The 23,503-nt window shown below is 43.2% G+C and overlaps 1 protein-coding gene across 3 annotated transcripts; it reads left to right on the top strand.

The window, feature by feature from the left end:
* Positions 1-411: 411 nt before the first annotated feature.
* Positions 412-22,806, top strand: eprs1 (glutamyl-prolyl-tRNA synthetase 1). Of its 3 annotated transcripts, XM_069690309.1 has the most exons (36): positions 412-572; positions 2,525-2,609; positions 2,739-2,838; positions 2,919-3,075; positions 3,188-3,324; positions 3,586-3,680; positions 3,786-3,912; positions 4,022-4,214; positions 4,325-4,496; positions 5,280-5,513; positions 5,632-5,716; positions 5,971-6,030; positions 8,913-8,933; positions 10,289-10,399; positions 10,798-10,934; positions 11,933-12,140; positions 12,250-12,362; positions 12,445-12,562; positions 13,347-13,514; positions 13,597-13,764; positions 14,005-14,235; positions 15,350-15,580; positions 15,673-15,945; positions 16,023-16,288; positions 18,367-18,418; positions 18,507-18,716; positions 19,020-19,092; positions 19,210-19,289; positions 19,403-19,504; positions 19,658-19,813; positions 19,927-20,124; positions 20,271-20,444; positions 20,594-20,754; positions 21,379-21,457; positions 21,549-21,613; positions 21,868-22,806. In XM_069690309.1, the coding sequence occupies exons 1-36, from the start codon at positions 530-532 to the stop codon at positions 22,016-22,018; spliced, it is 5,034 nt and encodes a 1,677-aa protein (XP_069546410.1). In that variant the 5' UTR covers positions 412-529; the 3' UTR covers positions 22,019-22,806. The 3 variants fall into 3 exon arrangements, with proteins under 3 accessions (XP_069546410.1, XP_069546411.1, XP_069546412.1); XM_069690310.1 differs by lacking the exon at positions 8,913-8,933; XM_069690311.1 differs by lacking the exon at positions 14,005-14,235.
* Positions 22,807-23,503: the final 697 nt, after the last annotated feature.

The raw sequence follows: 23,503 nt of genomic DNA, 5'->3' as shown, positions 1-23,503 counted from the left end.
GGGAAAATGTACAAAATCGGCAAGGGATGAAATAATTATTTCCTCCACTGTATATACACAAATGGTGCAAAAAACAAAACAAAGACAGGAGTGACAGGATTTGGGGTGGCAGTATACAGCAAGAGGGCTATGGGGTTAATAGAAGAACACTGGATAAATTAGGGATTTACTGTGGAGCAGTAATGCAGAGGTCAAATGTAGCCTGTAATATGAGAAGAAAAAAAAAATCAACCAAATGTGGCAAGAAAGGTGGAACAGAGGTCTGGGAATTTACATGGAAAGGTGTATTGAGCACGCAGAGCTCATCTTTTTTTGTAGGATATGATGGGGTATCAGTGCTGGGGTGGATTGTGTGTCGTCCGATTCACACTCCGGAGCGGAAGGTGGCGCTAATGCACCAAACACGCTGGATGCCAACACGCCGTAAAACAATCGGTGGAGAGTCGTCCTGCATGTCTGCACACTCCCGGCGGGTTCCTCGACCAGTGTGAAGGCTTTGACCACCTGTGTGAAAGAAGGATTTCGCAGTATGGCGTTAAATCTCACCATCAACACAAGCAACCCGCCTCTCGGTGAGTCCTGAATGAACCCGTCGGTGCTTCTTCTACGACAGCTGCTGAGCTAGCTGTAGCCTCGCTACGTGTCATCGTTACATATTTTGGGGGAAAAATTATTCCAGTTTATTTGTGTATTATCAACACTGGATGGCTGCCTGTCGAAATGAGGAGAGCGGACCGGTCTTTAGGGTGATGTGGATAATGCGACTGGATTGGAAGACAATTAAATGTAAAACACTAAAAAGTTGTGTTTATTTAGTTGAGATCATCTGATGTTGTTCTCTGAAACCAGACGAATTAAAGAGCAGGTTCCGGAGAACTCAGGAAATAACGTGACTTAGCACGCAGCTTCGTAGTTTGTTTCTCCCGGAACAAAGACTGTAACTTGGCCCGTAAATGAATGAGAGCTGGTCGGGCTGCGTGTTGTGGTCGCTGTTCTCTGACGTCACGAGCCCCCCTTTCCCTCCCCCGGTAGCAACGATAAGCTAATGCTAACTAGCGTGTAGTCGTGGCACTGAGAAGACCACACGTGGACGGTTGGTGGACATGTCCTTTTAGTTCAGTCTCACACGTAACGTGTCCACCGTCACGGTGAGGGTCGATAAACACGTCGTTTAAATACGTGGAAGAAGAACTTGGAAATGTCTCCTTGACAAATGACAGGATCCGGGAGCGTGAAGTGACCCCGGTCGGTTCATGTCCGCGTGGCTGAAGATTTTATTTACGACGTCGTACGTCACTGATCGTGTCTCCACGTGGCAGCTCGCTCTGTCGCGTTCAATAAAGGGCTTTGCGATGGTTATTGTGAACAAGCGTTGCACCCACACAGTTGGTGTTTGCGTGAAGGTGAGCTGCTGAAATGCGCAGTCACTAAACAGCGCCGCTGTTAGGTTTGGACGGAGTACTGCAGGCTGATGCAAGCACCCTGAAACGTGGACTCCGTGGACGGACTGGACAGTTTCCCACTGATTTCTGTTTCGTTTGCTTCACACTGGCACTCTTACTGGAAAGTGGTATTTCTCTGTAGAGATGAACCTGACTGAACCATGTCTGCAGCTTTTCATCAAGCAACTTGAATATGACTTCGTAGGAGACAGACAGCGAGTTAGAGATGCTTACAGAATGAGGAGATTGATTACTTAATCAGAATTTGCACTCCATTTTAAACGTTTTGCATTAGAAACTACCCTGATGTCGCTTACAAGCAGCTTAGTCCCAAACGGTTTACGTGTATTGACATCGTCCATGAGATTATGAGTTTTCTACTCAACACTCGCTCAATGTTTACATAATAAAAAGCCACTGCATGAAATTACTGAGTGTTTTGCCATGTAAGCTTATTTAAGGATGGTTGGTTTGGCAGAGCTTGAGGAAACACTGGAGTTTGCCTGCTTTATATCACAGGACCAGTTCAACTGGTTGTCAAATCTGTGGCGATTCCAGCTGGCCTTAATAAAGCACTTCTCGATTAACTTATCAAAGCTGACTGCTTTCTGAAGCTGTTTTCAGACATATTTTGTGAGACTCTTAGGCCGGCGTTGCACAGACCCAAAATCACTGCATGAATGAATATATGACTGCCACCCTCCATCGAGCATTAATTACAGTCATCGTCTCCTACCTGCTGTAGACCTCGGGTTGATTTTGAAACTATTAGAAGAGCCTTTGACTAATCAGCTCTGACCAGCATATGTGCTGAAACTCCACCACTTCAACTACATTTAGATAAAAACGCTTGATTTCTGTGTCATCGCACTTAGCCATCAACTGATTGTTTCGCTCTTCAGAGTGGCTTTGCGAGCCTTAATGCTAACAGGGTTTCCAGATTATAATCACTGCAAAAAAAAAAAAACCTCCTTAAACTGTGAGCAGTTGTCCGGTAACGCCAGGTTAAGACTCCTATCCAGTAATGAGGTAAAAACAACCCGACCACTAACAAACAGTGTATTCTCCTCTCTGTCCTGCAGGAGCACTTCTAGCAGCTGAGCATGTGAAGAGCAGCGTGCAGGTATCAGTGGAGGAGGGCAAAGACACCCGGCTTCACATCTCAGAGTGGGTGACACACTTCTCAAACTGCTTTTCCCGTTTAAATTGCAGAATGTGTAAAGAGCGTGTGAACATACAGGATTTGGAATTTGTTATTTTAGTTTTTGACTTATTGCTCATCTTTTCGTCCCTCAGTTCGATCCAGTTCAATGATGCCAACTCCATCAGTCGCTACTTGGCCCGGGTGGCTCCCGCTCTCGGCCTTTATGGAGCCAACACAATGGAGCAGACTGAGGTGTGTATGTTTCTGTGTGTGAGAGATATTTTGTAACAGCTTTGGATTCGTCATCCACATTTGAGATTCTGTGTTTTCAGGTCGACCACTGGCTGGAGTTCAGTGCTCGGCGTCTGTGTGATCAGTCCGGTTTGACCGCTGCACTCGGTGACCTGGACAAGGCCCTCTCTCTGCGGACCTTCCTGGTCGGACATGCCCTGACCCTGGCTGACCTGTCTGTCTGGGCCGCCCTCAAAGGTCAGTAACGTCCAGGACGTGCCAGTTTTCCTGTCTGTCTGCCTTTACTATTACACCTTTGTGGTTAAACAGGTAAAATGCAGCGCTGCATGTCGTGGCTGTTTCCCTGCAGGTCATGGGGAATGGCCGAGCAAAGACAAATCCTTCCACCACGTTAGTCGCTGGTTCTCTTTCCTGAGCTCCCAGGTTCCTTTCTCTGCTGTTGGCAACAAGTACGCCAGTAAGAAAGCTCCACTGAACAAATCCAGTGTAAGTGTCATTTCAGGTTTAAACAAATAGTTTCTATAAAAAATTCAGTTCATCAAAGTGAATGTAAAACTCTGCGAGGTTGACCCAGGGACTTACACAGAGTCACTAAACTGACGATCAATATCTTTATTTTATACCAAACCTTGATCTTCACAGATTGATTGGCTCCTTAGATTAAAACATAAGTGGCCAGGATAAGGTTATGACATAATTGCATATTTTTTTGTCATATTTCCGACTGTTTGTGTGTCTGTTCGACAGTCAGACGAGAAGAAGCAGGATGTCGGGAAGTTTGTTGATTTGCCAGAAGCCGAAATGGGAAAGGTGGTGGTTCGATTCCCTCCTGAGGCCAGTGGGTAAGTGTTGAACTGACCGTTAGGAGATCGACTGATTATAAACGACCATTGTGCCTTTAGAGTTTAGTACTTTTCTTAACCATTGCTCTGCCTGTCTGTAACCAGATACCTGCACATCGGCCATGCCAAGGCCGCCCTGCTCAACCAGCACTACCAGGTCACATTTAAGGGAAAGCTCATCATGCGCTTTGATGACACCAACCCTGAGAAGGAGAAGGAGGACTTTGAGAAGGTGAGTTACCTGTGGTTTCAGAGCATATGAAAACTGGTCAGATCGGAAAAAAAATACGAGAAAAGTTAGTTTTGTCTTCTTATTTCGACATTTCTTTGCTCCTCCTCAGGTGATCCTGGAAGATGTTTCCATGCTCCAGATCCATCCCGACCAGTTCACCTACACCAGTGACCATTTTCCCATCATAATGAAATTTGGAGAGCAGCTGCTTTCCGAGGGCAAAGCCTACATCGACGACACCCCTCCTGAGCAGATGAAACAGGAGAGGGAGCAGCGTGCCGAGTCCAAATGCAGAAGCAACAGTACGCCTCTCAGTTCCCTGGGGAAACCCACAACAATTACCAGTCTGTGAATATTGAAGCTCTACAACATGCAATTTTTTTTCCACAACTTCTCCATTTCTACTCTGTAGCTGTGGAGCAGAACATGAAGATGTGGTCGGAGATGAAATCGGGGACAGAGCGCGGTCAAACCTGCTGCATGAGGGCCAAGATTGACATGAACTCCAACAACGGCTGTCTGAGAGACCCCACCTTGTACCGCTGCAAGAACACCCCCCACCCTCGCACTGGAAGCACCTACAGGTACTCGGCTGATGGAACCAGGGACGGGCACAATAGATTTGATTTGACAGCAACGTTTTAAGGCATTTATGACAGTAGGGGTGTGTCTTATTGTATTGTTCAGAATAATCCTGTTATTTTTAATATGATAAAAAAATATAAAAAAAAATATTACATTTTGAGTTTTGTTGATGTGATGACATACCGTCTGGTAGCGTAACAGTCTGAATCCCATTATGTCCTGATAGATCACCCCTACAGTGCAGCGTGGTGGTAGCATCATGTTATGCCGGTGCTTCTCCTATTTAGTCCTGTCAGAATTTGAACATGATCGCGGTTATTTAGGCTGTCATGTTTCATCACTATTTCCATGTCATTTTCCAGTTTCAGGTTTTACTGACGTTTTTTTTTTGTATTATTATTATTATTATTGCGTCATTTAATTGCGCCCTCTCTTTCTGCTGTGGGTCAATGTGACATGAGTGGACAAGTAGCGTCACCTACTGTTTATCTTAAAACATCTTTAAAATTCAACCTACGGCATTTAGATGAACATGGATTTAGTCGCAAAACCAAAAACCCCAGCCAATAAAGGGCTCTGTCTTCATAAGTATGTATGTGTGTTATTAAACTATTATTAGTTTAACTACTACAATAGTTGTAGAATGTGAACTGAAAATTTAATGACGGCGCTACTGAGAGTGAATGTGACTGATTTGTCCAAATAACAGCCCCAACTATTTGGGGTTTGTGTCAAATATTGTAAATATTCAGGTATTGATTGTCCTCACCCTCCCCCTCCAGAGTCTACCCTACATACGACTTCGCCTGCCCCATCGTGGACAGTTTGGAGGGAGTGACCCACGCTCTCAGAACTACCGAGTACCACGATCGTGACGAGCAGTTCTACTGGATAATCAATGCTCTGCGCCTCAGGAAGCCCTACATCTGGGAGTACGCCAGACTCAATCTCAACAACACAGTGCTGTCCAAGAGGAAGCTCACCTGGTTCGTCGAGCAGGGATATGTCGATGGATGGTGAGTTTCTTTGTGTATCTGATGTGATGCGTTGTAGTGTGCCTTTTTTTTTCTTTTCTTTTTTTTTTCCTCTCCACCCCGAAGATTTATTTTCACTCTTTCTCATCTCGTCCTTCAGGGATGATCCCCGCTTCCCAACTGTCAGAGGAGTCCTGAGGAGAGGGATGACAGTGGAGGGTCTGAAACAGTTCATAGCAGCACAGGTACATCTGTCAGCCGGTTAAAAAGGAACAGGAGAAAAACCTGTTTTCGCAGATCACACGAAAGGTTGTGTCAAATATTATATACCATGTGATGTCTCTTTATAGGCATAGACCACATTATAATGTCATATTTTTCAGTTTTCTATTTGCTGTAAATGTTCAGGATACTTTTTAAACAACAGGACTCTGTAGTCTGTGCCAATGTCAATGTCATGAATTAATTTAAGTCTTTTCTTGTCTCTTCCTCTTTCCAGGGTGGATCGAGGTCTGTGGTGAACATGGAGTGGGACAAGATCTGGGCCTTCAATAAGAAGGTACATTTATAAACGTTGTCATCTCAAACTTCGGTCTGATTGTCTGAACCTAGTGATGAAGATGATTCTGATCATGAATTTTAATCAGTTGCCATTAAAAGCTGTTCAGGTTTGCTGCGGCAGTACAAAAAACACCCAAAACATTTAGATTTGTCTCACTGGACATCTCTTAAAAGAGCACGGAGGACAGACGTGTGAATTGTTAATTACACAAATAAAACACATTTACTTTTCCCATTTCATAAATCAGTTATGGTTCATGCAAAAATAGTGACTCTCTTTTTAGCCTGCTGGTGATGCTTTTTTAATTTAATTTAATTCAGACTGAAATATTTGCTGTAATTTATGTTTCATGCTAATTAACAAATGTCAGCATGCAAGCATGGCAAACTGAGTTAGTGACAGAGTTAACTGTTATTGGCTGACGGCTCTTTGTATTGTTAAAATACAACGGCAGGTCATTTTGATGAATTAACTTCTATCTAATGAACTAGCTCTTTGAAGTTTAAGGGCTCTTTGAAGTTTAAGGGCTTTTAATGAACCAGAATAAATCATATGTAATGAATGAACAGGACACAAACCTCTCAGACTGACGCCTGTCGTTGACACGGGTTCAGAGAATTGCCTGTGTTCTTCACTGCTGGCATGGCTTCGATCTGCTTGTCTGTTCTCATTCTGTTAAATGCTTTCATTTGCTTCCACCTCCTCTCCTCTGCCTCATTATCCCTTCCTCACACTTTTTATTAACTCTAATTATAATGACGGCCTCAAAAACCACATTAGTTTGGATTCATGATTTGTTGTTCCCATTTTCATCCGTCTGGACTTCCATCAGTGTTGCTTCCTCTGTGTGGTTTTCCTTGCTGGCACTTGCTGCTTCATCCCAGGGTCAGGTAGAAGGTGTGAAACATGTACACAAACACAGGGAGCTCAGTTTTATTTAAAAGTCCATTGGACAAGTTCTGACTGATGGAGGTGGATAAGACACATTTAACAGCAACCAAGTGTAGTGATCAGTTATAGTTAGGATGAGACTTAAAAACAAACAGCTCTGTCCATTCATCTGCATGTGTAACTAACCCGCTCCTCCCTGCCCTCTGACAATTTCATGCCCCTAAACTTCCTTCATGTGAACTTGGGTATATGTAAAGCTTCTGTATGTTTAAATGTGGTTGCCAGCGTTCCTCACACGTGTTCAGTTCTACCTGGGAAGTTTTACATGTTGTATCTGTGTGGTCTTTTAAAGGAGACTTTTCTCACTATTGTCTCATAGAGTTGCTCCTAAACACCTCAGCACATTTGCAATTCCAGATGTTTGAGGGTAAAAGGCCTTCTCGTTAAATCTCTGTTTTCTGTGGTGATGATTCAGATTTTCAATATAATGGAACTATATGCCCGTACACTGTAACTAGGGCTCTATGTGCCACACCGATAAAAGAAAAGCACCACGAAGAGAGCTATTATCCTTTTACAAACTGAAAACATTGTAAATACAAATTTGAGATTTGTGTCTGGAAGGTTTATATTTAGGATCGATTGTTTTCTGTGTCCTCGTAAAGCCAGGCTTTAGTGTTAGTGCTCTGTTTGGAATACGGGCGTAGCTAATATTAGCTAGGTCTTATATATGTTTTTAAATTGGGACAGGAGTTGGCATTTGAATGTGAAAGAGACGCACATTGCTCTCATTCCACCGCGTGTTTCATTGGTGTCAGGGTCAAGAACAGGTTTGTCGTGCTGCCATTTTGAGTTCAACATTTTTATAAGCTTCAAACAGCACCGTGCTGTTTTTGACATCTGACTTTGCAAAATCAAACTATTTCCAAATCACTGAAGCATCGTGATTACCTCTCTTCAGTGTGTTTGACTGCTATTTGCACATATTTCGGTACAATCATGACTCCAGAAATCTACTGTCAATTAAGGTTTTTTTCTCTTTTTTTCACATCAGGCAAAAAAATTCATACTATTTATATGAACTTGATATACAGGCTTAGTTTGTTGAAATCTTAGTGAACTAAATCGCAGTCCACTTTAGCCAATGCTAAGGAATTTTATCAAAGTTTATTTAGTATTGATTCAGCTTCCACTTGCTCCTCTTTTGATCCCCCGTGTACTCAAGTGCAATTTTAACAGTGATGCGCAATTAGGTGTGATGGGGAGCAACGATTGTGTTGTTGTGGGTGAGAAATGTGATCGTTTTGTACGTGTTAAGAGAGGGCGCGTTGTCATGATGGAGAACCGATCAGCCATTGCACAGAGTGTTTAATCTCAGAACATCACAGTGCAACTTGGTGTTGACAGTCTGACCATGGGGGAAGAATTCATGGTGCACAACCCCTGGTTCAAGAAAACGAACCTGCTTGTGCTCCTAACCTGAACCACCACCCTGTCTGGGACAATGAGGCTCTGCCACTCTTGAAACTCAATTAGCACTCACCACACCTCACCCAGGCTCACTGCTTCATTGCTGTTTGATGCACTTCAAGGGTCTCTGTTGTAGATTTCCCAAATTCAGTGACAGTTATAGCTTCCCCCGGCTGCACTTACATCACTGAGCTGCTCACCATTCGCACTCATCAGGAACCACCTGTCAACTTTTTGATCGCTCCTCGTGACGTTGCTGATGACGTCGAAGAGGCTGCATTATTAAGTCAGGGATGCTCAGAAAAGAGCACAGGGCACAAAGTGGGGCTTAGTTAGAGGTTGAGGTAAGAGACAAACAACAGGCGGAAGGTGTAACGGCTTTACAGAGGTCAAAGCGGCGAGGAGAAATTATGTGACTGGTCCATTCTATGTAAATGTGTCTCTACCTCCTTCCTCTCTCTCTCTTCCTCCCTCCTTGTATCTGACATTAAACAGCATCTCACTCTTCTGTTTCCAAGCTGCCAGTTAGCTGTCTGAAGGTACTCCTCCACCTCCTCCTCTTCCTCTTCTTCCTCTTCCTCATTTTCACCCTCCCTGCTTTCATCATGTGCCGGTTTACCTGAACGTCCACCAACAGCCTGAGCTATTTTACCAGCCAATCAGGACTCTAAATCGTAGGTTCGCAAAGATGATGTTTGGAAAGTAGTTTTCAGGTTAGATTCTGTAATATTATGAATTAGGCATATCGAGAACTTCAGTTCCTAAAACAAACTGTTAATGGTGACATTGATGCAGGAAATTAGGTAAAAAAAAAAAACGTCAAGATGTTAATGTGTCTTGACAAAATCATCAGCTTAATTTAAACCATATTAACTGTACCACTTAAAGAGCAAGTTTACAACCACCTACTGTACACACTCAAACGTCCCTCCCTCTCTTCCTCTCCATCTGTTCCCCTTCATCGCTCACCGCACTGCAGATTTTGGTCGAAGCTTTTGAGATGTCGTCCTCTCGTATGTTAAATGTATTCTGATATGTTCATTGTTCTTAGATGAGTTTCATTTCCTAAAATGTCTAACATGACAAACATCAGTTACTAAGGAGGTCTAATAGAGCAGTGTGAAAATGCCCCTTCAGCTTGTTTATATATTGACTTGTTCATGTATATCTGAAACTACCGCCACTTAAAAGATTAAACATCTAAACTAAAGGGAAGTACTTTTGGTATTAACTCTAGAAAAAAACAATTCCTTTGAAAGATACTTACAGATTTTGTGGAATTCATACAAATCAAATCTAAGTGTTAATATTCCAGAGAGCTGCTTTTGAAAGCTGATTTGTGGTGAGAAATTTTTAGCATACTGTATATACTGGTCCCATTTTGTTATGATAATTCCATGTTTAGATTCTGCTGAAATAAATAGGTTACATATTGTTTTAATACATTGGTTTGCAGAAAAGCATTTGCCAACAGTTATTAGTCATTTTCTAGTATAATCTGCTGGAAACAACATTTTCCCCTTGTAGTTTATCCATCTACACTCACTGGCTGGTAAAATAGTGGATGTGGATGGGGACTGAATAAGCAGCTGAACAAAAGCTTGTGTCACTGACCTGCATACAGTCATGATTCAGTCATGAAATCTGCTTTTCTTTCTCCCCGAATGGCTTTCTTTCTTTCTTTGTCACTTACTGAGCCGAGGTGCCTTTGTTCAGAGTTTTTGGTTTGGTTTCAGAGAAACCTCTTTTTGAATGAAGTTGCATCATTTTCTGCTTTGTCCTTTCATTACTCAGCATTTTGTCCATGGAGATTGTTGCAAAGTGCTATTCCACCGTTTCTCTCACTGACCTCTGTGTGTACGTGTGCGTGTCTTTTCCGTTGTTGGTGTTTTAGGTGATTGACCCGGTAGCTCCCAGGTACACAGCTCTGTCCAGCTCCTACGTGGTTCCTGTTTCCGTCCCAGAGGCTACGGAGGAGATGAAGGAGGTGGCCAGACATCCTAAGGTTAGCAGTTCATTGTTGATTTGAACTTTTCTAATGTTTTGCTGAGTTATTTAGGCAAAACAAATGTTGATGTTGTTCATTGTTTCGCCCATTAAAACACCTGTCATTTATAACTCAGTTTGTAAAACAATCTTTTATCCACTGGCTACTTTTCATGGCGGTGGTGTACATTTCTTCTATTAAGGACACCACTCTAAAAGGGTTCAACAACTTTCTCTACTTTCACTTTGTACTCTTGGCCTCAAAAACACATTCTCTGGGGAAATACAGTGTTTTCTGTCCTTCCAGGATGAACCCACAATTTTGTTTAATGATTCTTAGTCACAGACTATACTGTTGGAAACATCTACTTTTTTGATTAGTCATCATAATCTCTCATAATTTCTGTGCCCTTCCAGAACGCAGAGGTTGGGATGAAAGACGTTTGGTACGGACCAAAAGTTCTGGTTGAAGGAGCCGATGCCGAGACTTTTACTGAGGGAGAGATAGTGACCTTCATCAACTGGGGCAACCTCATCATCACCAAGATCAACAAGTGTGTATTGATCATTGATCAGCTATCCTACATTGTTAAACATCCCCTCCAGACGCATTTTAAGACATACAATAATATTCTGCTTGGAGCACTAATGTGTCTGATTTGGTTTGTCCACAAAAAAGTACAATTCATTTGTTAAACTTCTTAAAGTTAGAATATCCAACAGAAGTGACATCACTCCTGTGTTGTCAAATGATTAAAAAGTGCATCACCTCTTAATAATCACATTATTTCTAAGCTGACAGTGGGATACTTCCTGTTATGAATAAAACAAATTAAACAAATAGGTTATCAATGGAAAACAGCATTTCACTCTCTGACAAATCAGACAATGTGAAGGACGTCAACCTCTACGAGCAGCGTTTGAGAAAAAAAAAAAAAAAAAAACTTGCTTGCTCTTTGGAACAAAAGATACAATTTTGCTGTGAAACATGAAAAGAGGCTGGATGAATATTGGAAGCAGAATCTTTAAGACCAAGGAAATGCATTGTGCTAACAGTAAACCAAGGAGGTGGGAGTGTGATATGGGGCTATGTGAGTGCAAGAGGTGCTGGAGAGACGACATTTATAATTGTATGTGGATATACCAAAATACAAAAAACGCTTAGTGATTAGAGCAATGGCAGAAGAGGAGTATTCAAGCATGATAAGGATCCAAAGCAAAGAAAATACAAACTATGACCTGAACAAGTATTTTGCATTGCCTGACTTAAATCCAGTATGGTACCTTTTGGGGTATTTTAAAAAGAAACGCAGACAGAAGCCCTTCAGTAAAGAGTAACTAAAACAAATTGAAGAGTGCCAAAATATGTCTCAAGAAATCTGTGCGACACTGACATCCTCTAGGCTGAGAAAGTTTGTATTTATCATCACAAGTAAAGGTAGACATGAACTATAGAGTGGAAGAGGACTTCATGCTGAATCATGCAGTGTTGGGTTAAAGTAGTGATATACCTTCTCATCTGTTCACGTTCTCATCCTTTCTTGCCACTCAGAGGGGCAGATGGTAAGGTTGTGTCCATGGAGGCTCGTCTGAACCTCGACAACAAGGACTACAAGAAGACAACCAAGATCACGTGGCTGGCTGACACCAACAGCGCCCCCCTGCTGCCCGCCATCTGCATCAACTACCAGCCCCTCATCTCCAAAGCCATCATCACCAAAGAGGACGACTTCAAAGACTACATCAATAAAAACAGCAAGGTCAGCTCTTTGCGCTGTGTTTGAGGTTGCGTGTTTGAGGCTGTGTGTGTGTGTGTGTGTGTGTGTGTGTGATTCCCTGTGTTTATTCCTATAATGTCTTGTGCTTCAGTTGGAGGAGAAGATGCTCGGTGATCCCTGTCTGAAGAGCCTGAAGAAAGGAGACGTCATCCAGCTCCAGAGGCGGGGTTTCTACATCTGCGACCAGCCCTACGAGCCAGTCAGGTGAAGGAAACAACACCTGAATCTGCTCTCTAGCCAGTTTTATTGTCATACTGTTTGTGTCTAACTGTGGGTGTGTGTGCAGTCCTAACAGCTGTAAAGAGAGTCCTTGTGTCCTGCTCTACATCCCTGACGGTCACATTAAGGAGATGCCGACTGCCGGGTCCAAAGACAAGAACAAGAGCCAGGCCTCCAGCAAAACAGTGAGTGCTTTTGTTTTGTAATTATATACCCGCTGCTTTCATCCTCAGTATTATCTGCTTATGTTTTAATAAGTGTGTAACATTGATTCAATAACAGCACTCACTCACTACGAAAGCGTTGCCATTCACCTCAAGTCAGCTTGTTAATTATTTATACTACTGATGTTTTTCCACCACGTGGTACAGCTCAACTCAACTCGACACCCCATGCTTTTTGAACCAGGTACATTTTCATTTTCCAATGCAGATAATATGCTCTCACTGTAGCTGGTTGTCTTAGAGACGCTACATGAAACTATCATTTACAACATGACATACACTCACTGGATCCTTTTATTGGCAACCAAACAGAGAAACATCTGCAGTTATGACAGCGTTGTTTTGTGGGTTGACATTAATCGAGTTTTCCAGAGGATTCAAAATATTGCAGCCGCTGTATTAATGAAGTAATGGAGAAGATGTTCCCACCTATAATGGTGTTCAGGCTCGCAGTGGGCAAACATAACATCACATATTCAAACAGCACTGTATTGGGACATCAGCAGCAATAGCAGTAGCCTAACATGGTAATTGTTCACTGGTTTGACCAGTAATACAAAGGTTGGACAAATAATAGAGACTGAGGTTAGAAAAGGGCCGAACCCAGATTTAAAGACACCAGGGAGCCCCAGTCTTTAATTACAAGAAGGAAACCGTTTCAAAGAAAGGCAAAGAAAAATGTGCCGTCATCTCTTAGACTTCTGGGATAAACCTTTCAATTTCTTGCTCTTCTCTGCTCTCTTAGCCCGCCAACCCGACCAAGACTCCTTCAGCCTCTGCGCCTGCCTCAACCTCAGCAACTGGCCTGTTCTCCAGCATTGTAGCACAAGGGGAAGCTGTCCGCCTGCTAAAGGCTGCCAAAGCTCCCAAGGACGAGGTGGACAAGGCAGTTCAGCAGCTGCTTTCTCTGAAGGTAAGTCAGCCTCAGCTTAAAGCTGTTTAAAAGATAAAGATATTTAAATCAAATGATTTGTAATCTCATCCTCTCTTTGTAGGCGCAGTTTAAGCAGCAGACAGGGATGGACTACAAGCCAGGCATGGCTCCTCCCACCTCCGCTCCAGCCCCACCCACCCCTTCATCAGACTCCGCCTCCTGCCCATTCACCCGTGTTTCCCAACAGGGCGAGCTGGTCAGGAAACTGAAGGCAGAGCAGGCACCAAAGGTACAAACATCTTTTCAAGTTATAATCGTGTCCACATCTGTTTGTCTTTGCGCACGTCCCAATTCATCTGTCCGTTCGATTTGTCCCGTCACTTTTCGTGTTCTCATTCGTTGGCCACTGAATTCTTGCGTCTTATAGTATCTGTCCAGTCACCATTCGCTTGTCCGTTCCCATCCCATGTGCATGATGAGTTTATTCTAAAATACCCCCAACTGTGAGATGATTTGTCGCCGGAACCAGGACCAGGTTGACGCTGCGGTGAAGCAGCTCCTCGCTCTCAAGGCGGAGTTTAAAAAGATGACCGGTCAGGATTACAAACCAGGAATGGCCACGCCCGCCTCCTCTGCTCCTTCTCCTGTGACATCCACCTCCTCCTCCCCCCTCTCTTCTTCTTCTCCTTCGGGCCTGTATGAGCGTGTTGCACAACAAGGGGAGATTGTGAGGAAACTGAAGTCTGAAAAAGCCCCCAAGGTATTTAGATGGAATTATGCAGACTGTGAAGTTGTCCTGAACAAAGCACAAATTCTTAGCTGACTAATAGTAATTAAGAAAAAAAGCTTCCTTCATCTTCGTTCGAAGCCGCGTCATCAATCAATCAAAATGAAAGCGAAAAACTTTGGGGAAGAACAGACAGTTTTTCATGTTAACATAGCCGTCTAGCCTGAATGCCCACCCTGCTCCCGAACTGTGACTAGCCCGCTTGCTTGATTATATCTTGTGTTTTCATATTTGATGCATTAGTACTTTAAAAAAGAAAGGGCACCTTCACATGAATACTAACGACATTGCTTTGTAAACAGTGTTGGCGGGTCTTTGCTGCGCCTGTTAACTTTGTTTAGTGTGCTACAGAGCTGGGTGTCCAACTTCTTCAATAGTATCTACTATTAGAAGAAAATACCTTATTCGGTACCAAATTTCGAGGCCTCAAACAACCGCTGCTTTGTTTACGCAGGAGTACATTTTCTAAGCGCTGCAGTAACTGGAAGCTTCATTTCGCAAAGCTGGCTAGCTAGCATCTACCGATAGCAATCGTAGCATCTTGTGGTAACAAAGTCAAGGTATCAGTATCAGATTTATAAATGACACTAAAACTCAAAAACGTCATATCACATTGAAAGACAGTCAATACAGTTATGAAAAACTGAAAGAGAAATTTGACATGTGCTTAACATATTTGTTTTTCCCAATTACAACACATATATAAATAAGAAATACATTCAGCATGTATTGTATTTTACTTTATTACTTGGTTTGGTTCGCATTTTAAATCTTCTACACTTCAATAATGGTCAGCCAAGAGTGGGACTTTATGGATCCTTATGATGAATGACCCCAGACTAAAGACAAAACTACCATATGTGCAGTTAAATTTCATCTGGAAATACATTTAACACCAATGATATTATTGAATGACCAGTGAAATTTAATTATTGTTAACTCAACACTTTGATGGAGTTCTTTCATCAGTAAAAGTAATTCTGATGTTAATTATGTACATGTGTCATAACAAAAATGTTCAGCTGTTTATTTGATTATAAAAACCTTCATGAATTGAGTACCGGTTCCCTTCATTGCATCTCTCCAGGACCAGGTCGATGCAGCAGTGAAACAGCTGCTTACCCTGAAGGTGGAGTACAAACAGGTCACAGGCCAGGACTACAAGCCTGGAGCGGCTCCAGCTCAGAAAGCCCCCACCCCCGCCCCCGCCCCAGTCCAGAACAGCCCCAGCTCCGCCCCCGCTGCCACCGGCCTCTACGAGAAGGTCGCTGAACAGGGAGAAGTGGTCAGGAAGCTGAAGACTGAAAAAGCCCCTAAAGTGAGATTTCAAGTCTTATTAAGCATTCAGTTGTCGTTCAACTGTTCGTGCTGCCTTGACTAAAGGTTTTCCTCTTCCTGGCTGTTCATCAGGATCAGGTAGATGCTGCAGTGAAGCAGCTGTTGGCTGTGAAGGCCGAGTACAAACAGCAGACTGGACAGGATTACAAACCAGGATCACAAGCCCCAGCTCACCCTGCCCAGACCCAGTCCAGCCGTGCCTCCACCCAGTCCAGCCGTGCCTCCACCCAGTCCAGCCCTGCCTCCACCCAGTCCAGCTCTTCCCCACAAACCCATGAGCTGTTCTCTCAGGTGGCCCTGCAGGGAGATCTGGTGAGAAAGTTAAAGTCTGAGAAGGCCCCCAAGGTAAGGAACCAATCACAGAAAGGAATTAAATACAGCTCGTAATGACGAGGGGAAAAATAACACGTGTTGTATTTCAGGACCAGGTGGATGAAGCCATTAAGACTCTACTGGACCTGAAGAACAAGTACAAGTCTCTCACCGGAGTGGACTACAAACCAGTAGCTGCCGCCGGAGCCACTGGAGGAGAGGACAAAAACCGCAAGGAGAGGGAGAACAAGACTGAGAAACAGGGAGGAGGAGGAGGAGGGAAGAAGGGTAAAGGAGACAAGGCCGGTCAGGGCAAGGAGTCGTCAGGAGGAGCAGGAGGCTCAGGAGAGGGTCAGGGACCCAAGAAACAGACACGGTGAGAGACCGGGAACAGAGGAGAGCTGAAAGCTTTAGCTTTGCGTTACGGTTGGATTTTAGGCAAAATGATAATCTTTATCCCTACAAATAATGTGAATATTCTTAGAAGAATATTGAGGAACAAAATGTTTTTACTTTTTGCATCCACAAGTGCAAATGTATCCTCTCACATCAGCATTTTCCAAACATCAGCCTGTTTTCAGTTGTATTTTGGTATTTCTAACTGCACTGACTGCTGGAGGTGTTAGCGGCGAAAGAAAACAAAATGTACTGCAGATATGTGGATAAATAACGTGGTATTTGGAGGAAATGGAGGGTTAGAATGTCCGAGCCAATAAAAAGCCTTCATGCTGAGTCACATTGTCAGATTTCTGTTTTGAGCACATTATCGTGAATGGAGTAAACTTCATTGTTTGGTGGGAAGTCATTGGCAGCTGGTGGACGTTACAGTTCCATTCGCTGTACATTTTAGCAGGATTGTTGTCGTGATGATATGAATGAATAAAACTCCAGTTTTAGTGCCCGGCGTTAGATCAGTGCTGAAACACACGTTGGTAAAGGGTCGGGTTGATTTGGACTCTGAAGATGGATCATCTGTAGCCAAGACTGTACGCTGCTGTGGCTTTAACGGCTGAGGACGGTTTTTAAAATCAGATTTGGTGAGTCTGAATGATTGATGTGGTTTTCATCTGCTCGTTGTTTGCCGTCAGTCTTGAGATTGTTGGCTTCATGGGAGCACTACGCTGCTGCTTGTGCTTATTTATGTTTTTAGTCATACTTGTGGTTACGGCTTGAGGGATGGCAATGTTGGTCTGGTTGGTCCTGACTAATATATAAGAACAGCTATTGGATGAATCAAGAGGAATACATTCATGCTCCCCAGAGGATGGACATCCCCTGACATTTCCTCTTATCAGCACCATGTGGTTGTTTGGCCTTTAGGAAAATTTCCTGACAATTACTGAGTGAATTGTTATGGATTTTGGGGACATATTCACAAGTTGGATCCATTATTTACAATATAATGTACTACATTTACGACCTGCCGTTTTTGTGTGCGGGTATTCTAACTAAATTCATCCAGTATATTATGCACTCAAAAATGTATAGGGAGTCATGAAAGAATCAACAAGGGTTAGGGGAGGTGATTTTGGATATGGCCGAATGTCGGATGTTTTGGTGGATGACCTACGAAGATGACATTCCCATCAGCCTCAGCTGTATTTTGTGTTTCGTGTCTTAGCATGCCAACGTTTGCTAATTGGCATAAAGGATTTTAAAGAATTTAATGATTAAACTAACTTGCTTAATATCGTACCTCCTTCACATTAGCATGTTATCATTGTCATTGTGAGCATGTCAGCATGGTGCAGCCTCACCGAGCCACTCTTAAAACTTTCATTTGAAGACCTGCTGAGAGAAGATTGGGGTTTTAAATGATAATATGTTCATATAAGATGCAAAAAAAGTAAAAAAAAAAATAAAATAATAACTTTTGTTCCTCGGATCCATTTTTATACTCTGCTAAAAAAAACAGGTGATTATCATTTTGTCCTTCTGGTGCAGCGCTATGTTTTATCAGTCAGCAGCAGAAAACTGGTTTGCTTGACATGCAGCAGCGACAGTGTGTCGCAGTGAGGAGAGACTCAGTTGCATGATTGATTGGACTGGAAGTCGTAGTCATTACTCCTGTGTGTTGGTGCACTCAGGAGTAATGATCACTGAACCTGCACTTTGATATTTCTGTGGGTTGAACTAACGAACCGAGCATGAGCTGACACATCAGTGTGTGTGTGTGTGTGTGTGTGTGTGTGTTTCCCAGGTTGCTCTGCCATTGAATCTGAGCAGAGCTTCATCGCCACCGCCTTAAATCTGATAAATAAATCTTACTTTAGGAGCTCTTTTAAGTGATGCGATAAAACAACTTTGGTTGACAACACTGCAACACTGTAAAACAGACAGTTTACTGCAAACAAAATGATTTGCGATTGAACTAAATTTGTGGTTCACATGTAATTATGACCTCCTCCTCTCAGCGATGGCGTTACGCTAACTCATTCATGTGTCTCCTGTCAGGTTGGGCTTAGAGGCCAAGAAAGAGGAGAACCTGGCTGACTGGTATTCTCAGGTGAGCCTTCACTCTAATGAAACTTGTCTCTACATCTAGTAGTCCAGCCTCCTAAAATGTCTTTTTTAATGTTGACCCTCCCCTTCAGGTCATCACTAAAGCAGAGATGATAGAGTACTACGACGTGAGCGGCTGCTACGTGCTGCGGCCCTGGGCTTTCTCCATCTGGGAGGCCATTAAGGAGTTCTTCGACCGGGAAATTAAGAAACTGGGTGTGGAGAACTGCTACTTCCCCATGTTCGTCTCTCAGGCCGCCCTGGAGAAGGAGAAGTCCCACATTGCAGACTTCGCTCCAGAGGTAAATATGAACCCTTTTCACAGCATCTTCTCATGAAGCGATGCAGAGTGTGACTGCACAATGTGGATCAGTTAAGGCTCCCTGGAGGTCAAAACGGCCAATCAGAGCTGGCCAAACAGAAGAGGAGCTAAAAGGCGCCCTCCACACAGAAGTTGAGCTGAGGGTGCTTAACTATAAGCTATACTGTAAATAAAATAAATAGTCATACAAAAATGTGCAAAGAAAACCCCAGAATAAAGATATTGAAACATGCAGCTAATTCCCCCTTTAATGGTGCTGATGTCCCCCTTTTTTTTTTTCCAGGTTGCCTGGGTAACCCGGTCAGGAAAGACTGAGCTGGCAGAGCCCATTGCTGTGAGACCCACCAGTGAGACAGGTCTGCACCACACATCTTTGATGGAGTCTGATTTAAAGATCAACGCTCAACATGTAGCTTTTAAATCATTGTTTTTAATGAGGCTGCCGTCATCAACCTGTTTTCGGTTTTCTTCAGTGATGTATCCGGCCTTCGCTAAATGGGTCCAGTCCCACAGAGACCTGCCAATCAAACTCAACCAGTGGTGTAACGTTGTGGTCGGTGTTCAAATTCACGTCTTCCTTTCTCTTTTTTACTGAATGGACTGGTGCCCTGTTTCAGTCCTGCTCTCACTTCTTAACTCTTTCTCTCTTCCACTCTCTCCTTTTAGAGGTGGGAGTTCAAACACCCCCAGCCGTTCCTGAGGACAAGAGAGTTCCTGTGGCAGGAGGGACATACAGCGTTTGCCACAAAGGAGGAGGCAGCTGAGGAGGTAACGAACCTGACAACACCGCCTGACATCTACAAACAGACCTTTATCCACCACATTTAATGACTCAAACTGAGCAGTACTGAGACAGTGCAGTACATGTGGTACATTTAAAATCCTAAAGGGAGTTGTTTTTGTTGGATTTTGTGTACATAGGTGCTGCAGATCCTGGATCTGTACACCAAGGTGTATGAAGAGCTGATGGCCATCCCTGTAGTGAAGGGGAGGAAGACGGAGAAGGAGAAGTTTGCAGGAGGAGATTACACAACTACGGTGGAGGCATACATCTCTGCCAGCGGCCGAGCTATTCAGGTAACACAACGGGTTTATTCACTTGATCTGCTCATTCATTCACATCAGTCAAGCAGAATATGAAGTGTAATGAGGCAAGTAGACCTTGTACTGAACAGTGATGTCCTCCTCAGGGAGCTACATCCCACCACCTGGGTCAGAACTTCTCCAGGATGTTTGAGATCGTGTTTGAGGATCCCAAGAGGCCGGGCGAGAAGCAGCTGGCTTTCCAGAACTCTTGGGGAATCACAACCAGGACCATCGGCGTCCTCACCATGGTCCACGGAGACAACATGGGCCTCGTGCTGCCACCCAGAGTGGCCTGCCTGCAGGTACACACTCACATATTCTCACACGCATATTAAAATTTGTTACATAAAACAAGACATCTGCTTTTTTATACTACTTTGTTTTTATATTGACAAACCACTGCTTTAAGTAAACAACCAGTCTAACATGTCTCTTTCCCTTTTCCCAGGTTGTCATCATCCCATGTGGGATCACTGCATCCCTGCCAGAGGCGGAGAAGGAGGTGCTGATGGCCCAGTGCTCCAAATACCTGAGCAGGCTGCAGGGCGCTGGCATCAGGGTGAAGAGTGACCTCCGAGACAACTACTCCCCAGGGTGGAAGTTCAACCACTGGGAGCTCAAGGTCATTAATAAAATCATACTAGTAGTAATTCTAACTTAATTAAGAATAGTAAACAATGAAATGGAGACGAATCTGTGATCACCTTATAACAAAATAACACTTTCTTTGTCTCTGTCTTTTTTTTTGTTGTGTGTCTTTGTCTCGTCCAGGGAGTCCCCATCCGCCTGGAAGTCGGCCCTAAAGACATGCAGCAGCGTCAGTGTGTCGCAGTGAGGAGAGACTCGGGCGCAAAGGTGACAATACCAGAGGCCGAGGTGGAGAAGAAGCTGGTCACCATGTTGGAGGACATCCAGAACAGCCTGTTCAAGAAGTAAGACATGCTGCTACACATCAGGGTCGGGTTTGATTTGGTAGGGTGTTTGGCTTTTGTTAAAAATGGACACATCAGCTGTTTGCAACAACAACACAGCAAGACGTGTTGCTGATGCTGGTTGACCAGAAACACATCAAAACAGGAAGTGACAGGTTTATGGGTAATGTTGTCTTCTCATGAAAGTTAGAGCACCAGGTGTCTCTGCATCAGTCTAATCATAAGGCATTTATGATTTCACACGTTGTCTTTGTGCCTACAGTATGTGTTAAATTTGTTATTTTAAATGCATTCAAAGCACTTACTTTTTACATAAGATTTATTTGATATTACAGCCACACGCATCTGTCACATTTGATAAAATTTTTTGTAACTTGTCTTTTTTGCCAACTGCCACAATTTTACAGCAAAAAAGAATGTCATGAAACTGAAGCCAAATGCATCGCTATTTTTAAGAAAAGCCGCTGCTACACAAAGAACCTTTGATCACAAAAACAACCGTCGTGAATCCTGGTGGGACTGGTCATTGCTGCCGGTCACTGCTGATCACCTCTAGCAGGGAGCAGTGACGTGACAGACTGTGGACGGGACACGGGAAGATTAATGAAAGTGTTTGTTTGTCAGAGCCTCAGATGACCTGAAGACTCACATGGTGGCTGCAGACACAATGGAACAGTTCCAGAAAGATTTGGACCAGGGCAAGGTGAGCCACGTGACCCACAACGCAGATATTTCACTTCACTTCTGACTTCACCAGAGTCAATAATTGATCATATATTTGCCTTGTTTGATAGATCGTCCAGATCCCGTTCTGTGGAGGAATCGAATGCGAGGACTGGATCAAGAAAACAACAGCCAAGTACGTCCCACCGTCTGAGGGAGCTAAAGGGAAACTAGTCACCCAAAAACTCAACTTTTAGCACTTTTTGACGTTCAGTCGTTTCAAATGTATATATTTAGGATTTTTGATTATTTGTAAAATACTATCATCATTTGTCCCATTCAAATTAGGTTTTGATCAAAATAATTCTCTCTCGATTTCACCTCACTCTGCTGCAACTGCTTAAATTTCACCCACTAAAAGATATTATTTTTGCCTTCTTCCTCCTACAGGGACCAGGACCTGGAGCCAGGCGCCCCATCCATGGGAGCCAAGAGCCTCTGTATCCCCTTCTCTCCCCTGAAGACGGTGCAGCCTGGTCAGATGTGCGTCAGCGGCAAGGAGCCCGCCCAATACTACACCCTGTTCGGACGCAGCTACTAAAGACCTGCTCTTCTGGAGCAGGAGAAGGAACATCTCGGTAGAAAAGGGCTCTCCCACCTTTTCTTTACCCATTTCTTCACTTTATCTCGTGTGGGTGTCCAAGCTAATGGAGGCGACTGAACTGTGGGATTCAAAATGCGAATGTTATTTTTTGTTAACACGTTAACATTATTTGAATACACGTGAAAGGAGGAAAAATAGTTTACTCTTAGAATTATGTTATGATCCATTATTATTGTCCCCGGCTGATTATTCTCTAATCGGCAATGTCGGTGAAGAAATGATTTACAAGGATTGAAGGTTTGTCAACATGTTATACTGCATGTCATCTCCCGGAGTCCTTAGTATGGTTAGTGAAATGATAATACCACCTGGCAGATTTGGTTACCACTTTATTGATATTTTTGTACAACTCAACACTTAAAATGTAATTTAGCATTTTTTTTTATTATATGTTAAGCATTTATTATTTAAGTGGGTTTGGGCCTTTTCAAAACTGGCAAAACTCTCAAAAAAACAAACCAACTAATACTGATGAATAAAATGTCCTGAGAAACTTAACTGATGACGACTATCTGTGGAGAAGAACTCTGTCTGCCAACAGTCCCATCTCACTCGCAGCCAAACTGTCTCAGGAACTCCGCAGGCTTGCAGGCGGGGTGTTATTCCTACAGCTGTGATGAACTACTTACTATAATGGTTAATTGCCGGTGATGTAGCCTTCTGTCACCTCTCTCCCATGAAAGGACCCTGCAGCTTGTCTGTAATAAAGGTATTTCCATTGCGAACTGTCTGGTGTGTTTGTGTATCCTGGATAAAAATGGGGGATGACAGATTCCCACCCTGAAGAGTTGGTTATAGATCATTTGTGTTGGACTGCCATTGTGAAATAGCACGAGTATTCTACATATCAAATTAAGGGCTACTGTGTCAATTTAATGATTGAATGGTCATGTAATAATTTAAATATATATTATCCCTATATATGCCATCACCAAGCTACAATAATCTGGCATCATGATACATTGAACAGAATCTTTATACCATAATTTCTACAGATAATGTAAAGTAATCCCATTGATTTTATTTATTAAGGGCATACTGTGTTCCCTATAGGAGCTTCCTCCCTTACATAATACTTGTCTGGAGAACAACGACACTACCTGTCTTTACTTTCAAAATAAAACGTCTGAAAGTCTTGCCTGCTAATAAAATTGTGGCCCACAGATGTTATCCTCAGACTTTGTTCACAATTAATCAGATGTATTTGAAATGTCTGAGTACATGATGCAGCGCACATGAATTTGGAATGTGAAAACGTGTTTTTTGATACCGATGTGGACACAATTGAATCAGACACAAAGTGGGCGTGCTTGTACAATGTTTCAGGATTTATTATGGATCATCTTGATCTTGGTACATTGTACTTTAAGGCGTGTCCACCCAACTGTCCCTTTGACAGCATATTTCAGCGTGTCATAATGA

This window comes from Brachyistius frenatus, unplaced genomic scaffold (genome assembly GCF_029030835.1).
Source record: "Brachyistius frenatus isolate BFR_SWC_R1_liver_20210118 unplaced genomic scaffold, ASM2903083v1 Contig_9, whole genome shotgun sequence".
NCBI lineage: Eukaryota > Metazoa > Chordata > Actinopteri > Embiotocidae > Brachyistius > Brachyistius frenatus.
This window is presented reverse-complemented; position numbering and strand designations above follow the sequence as displayed.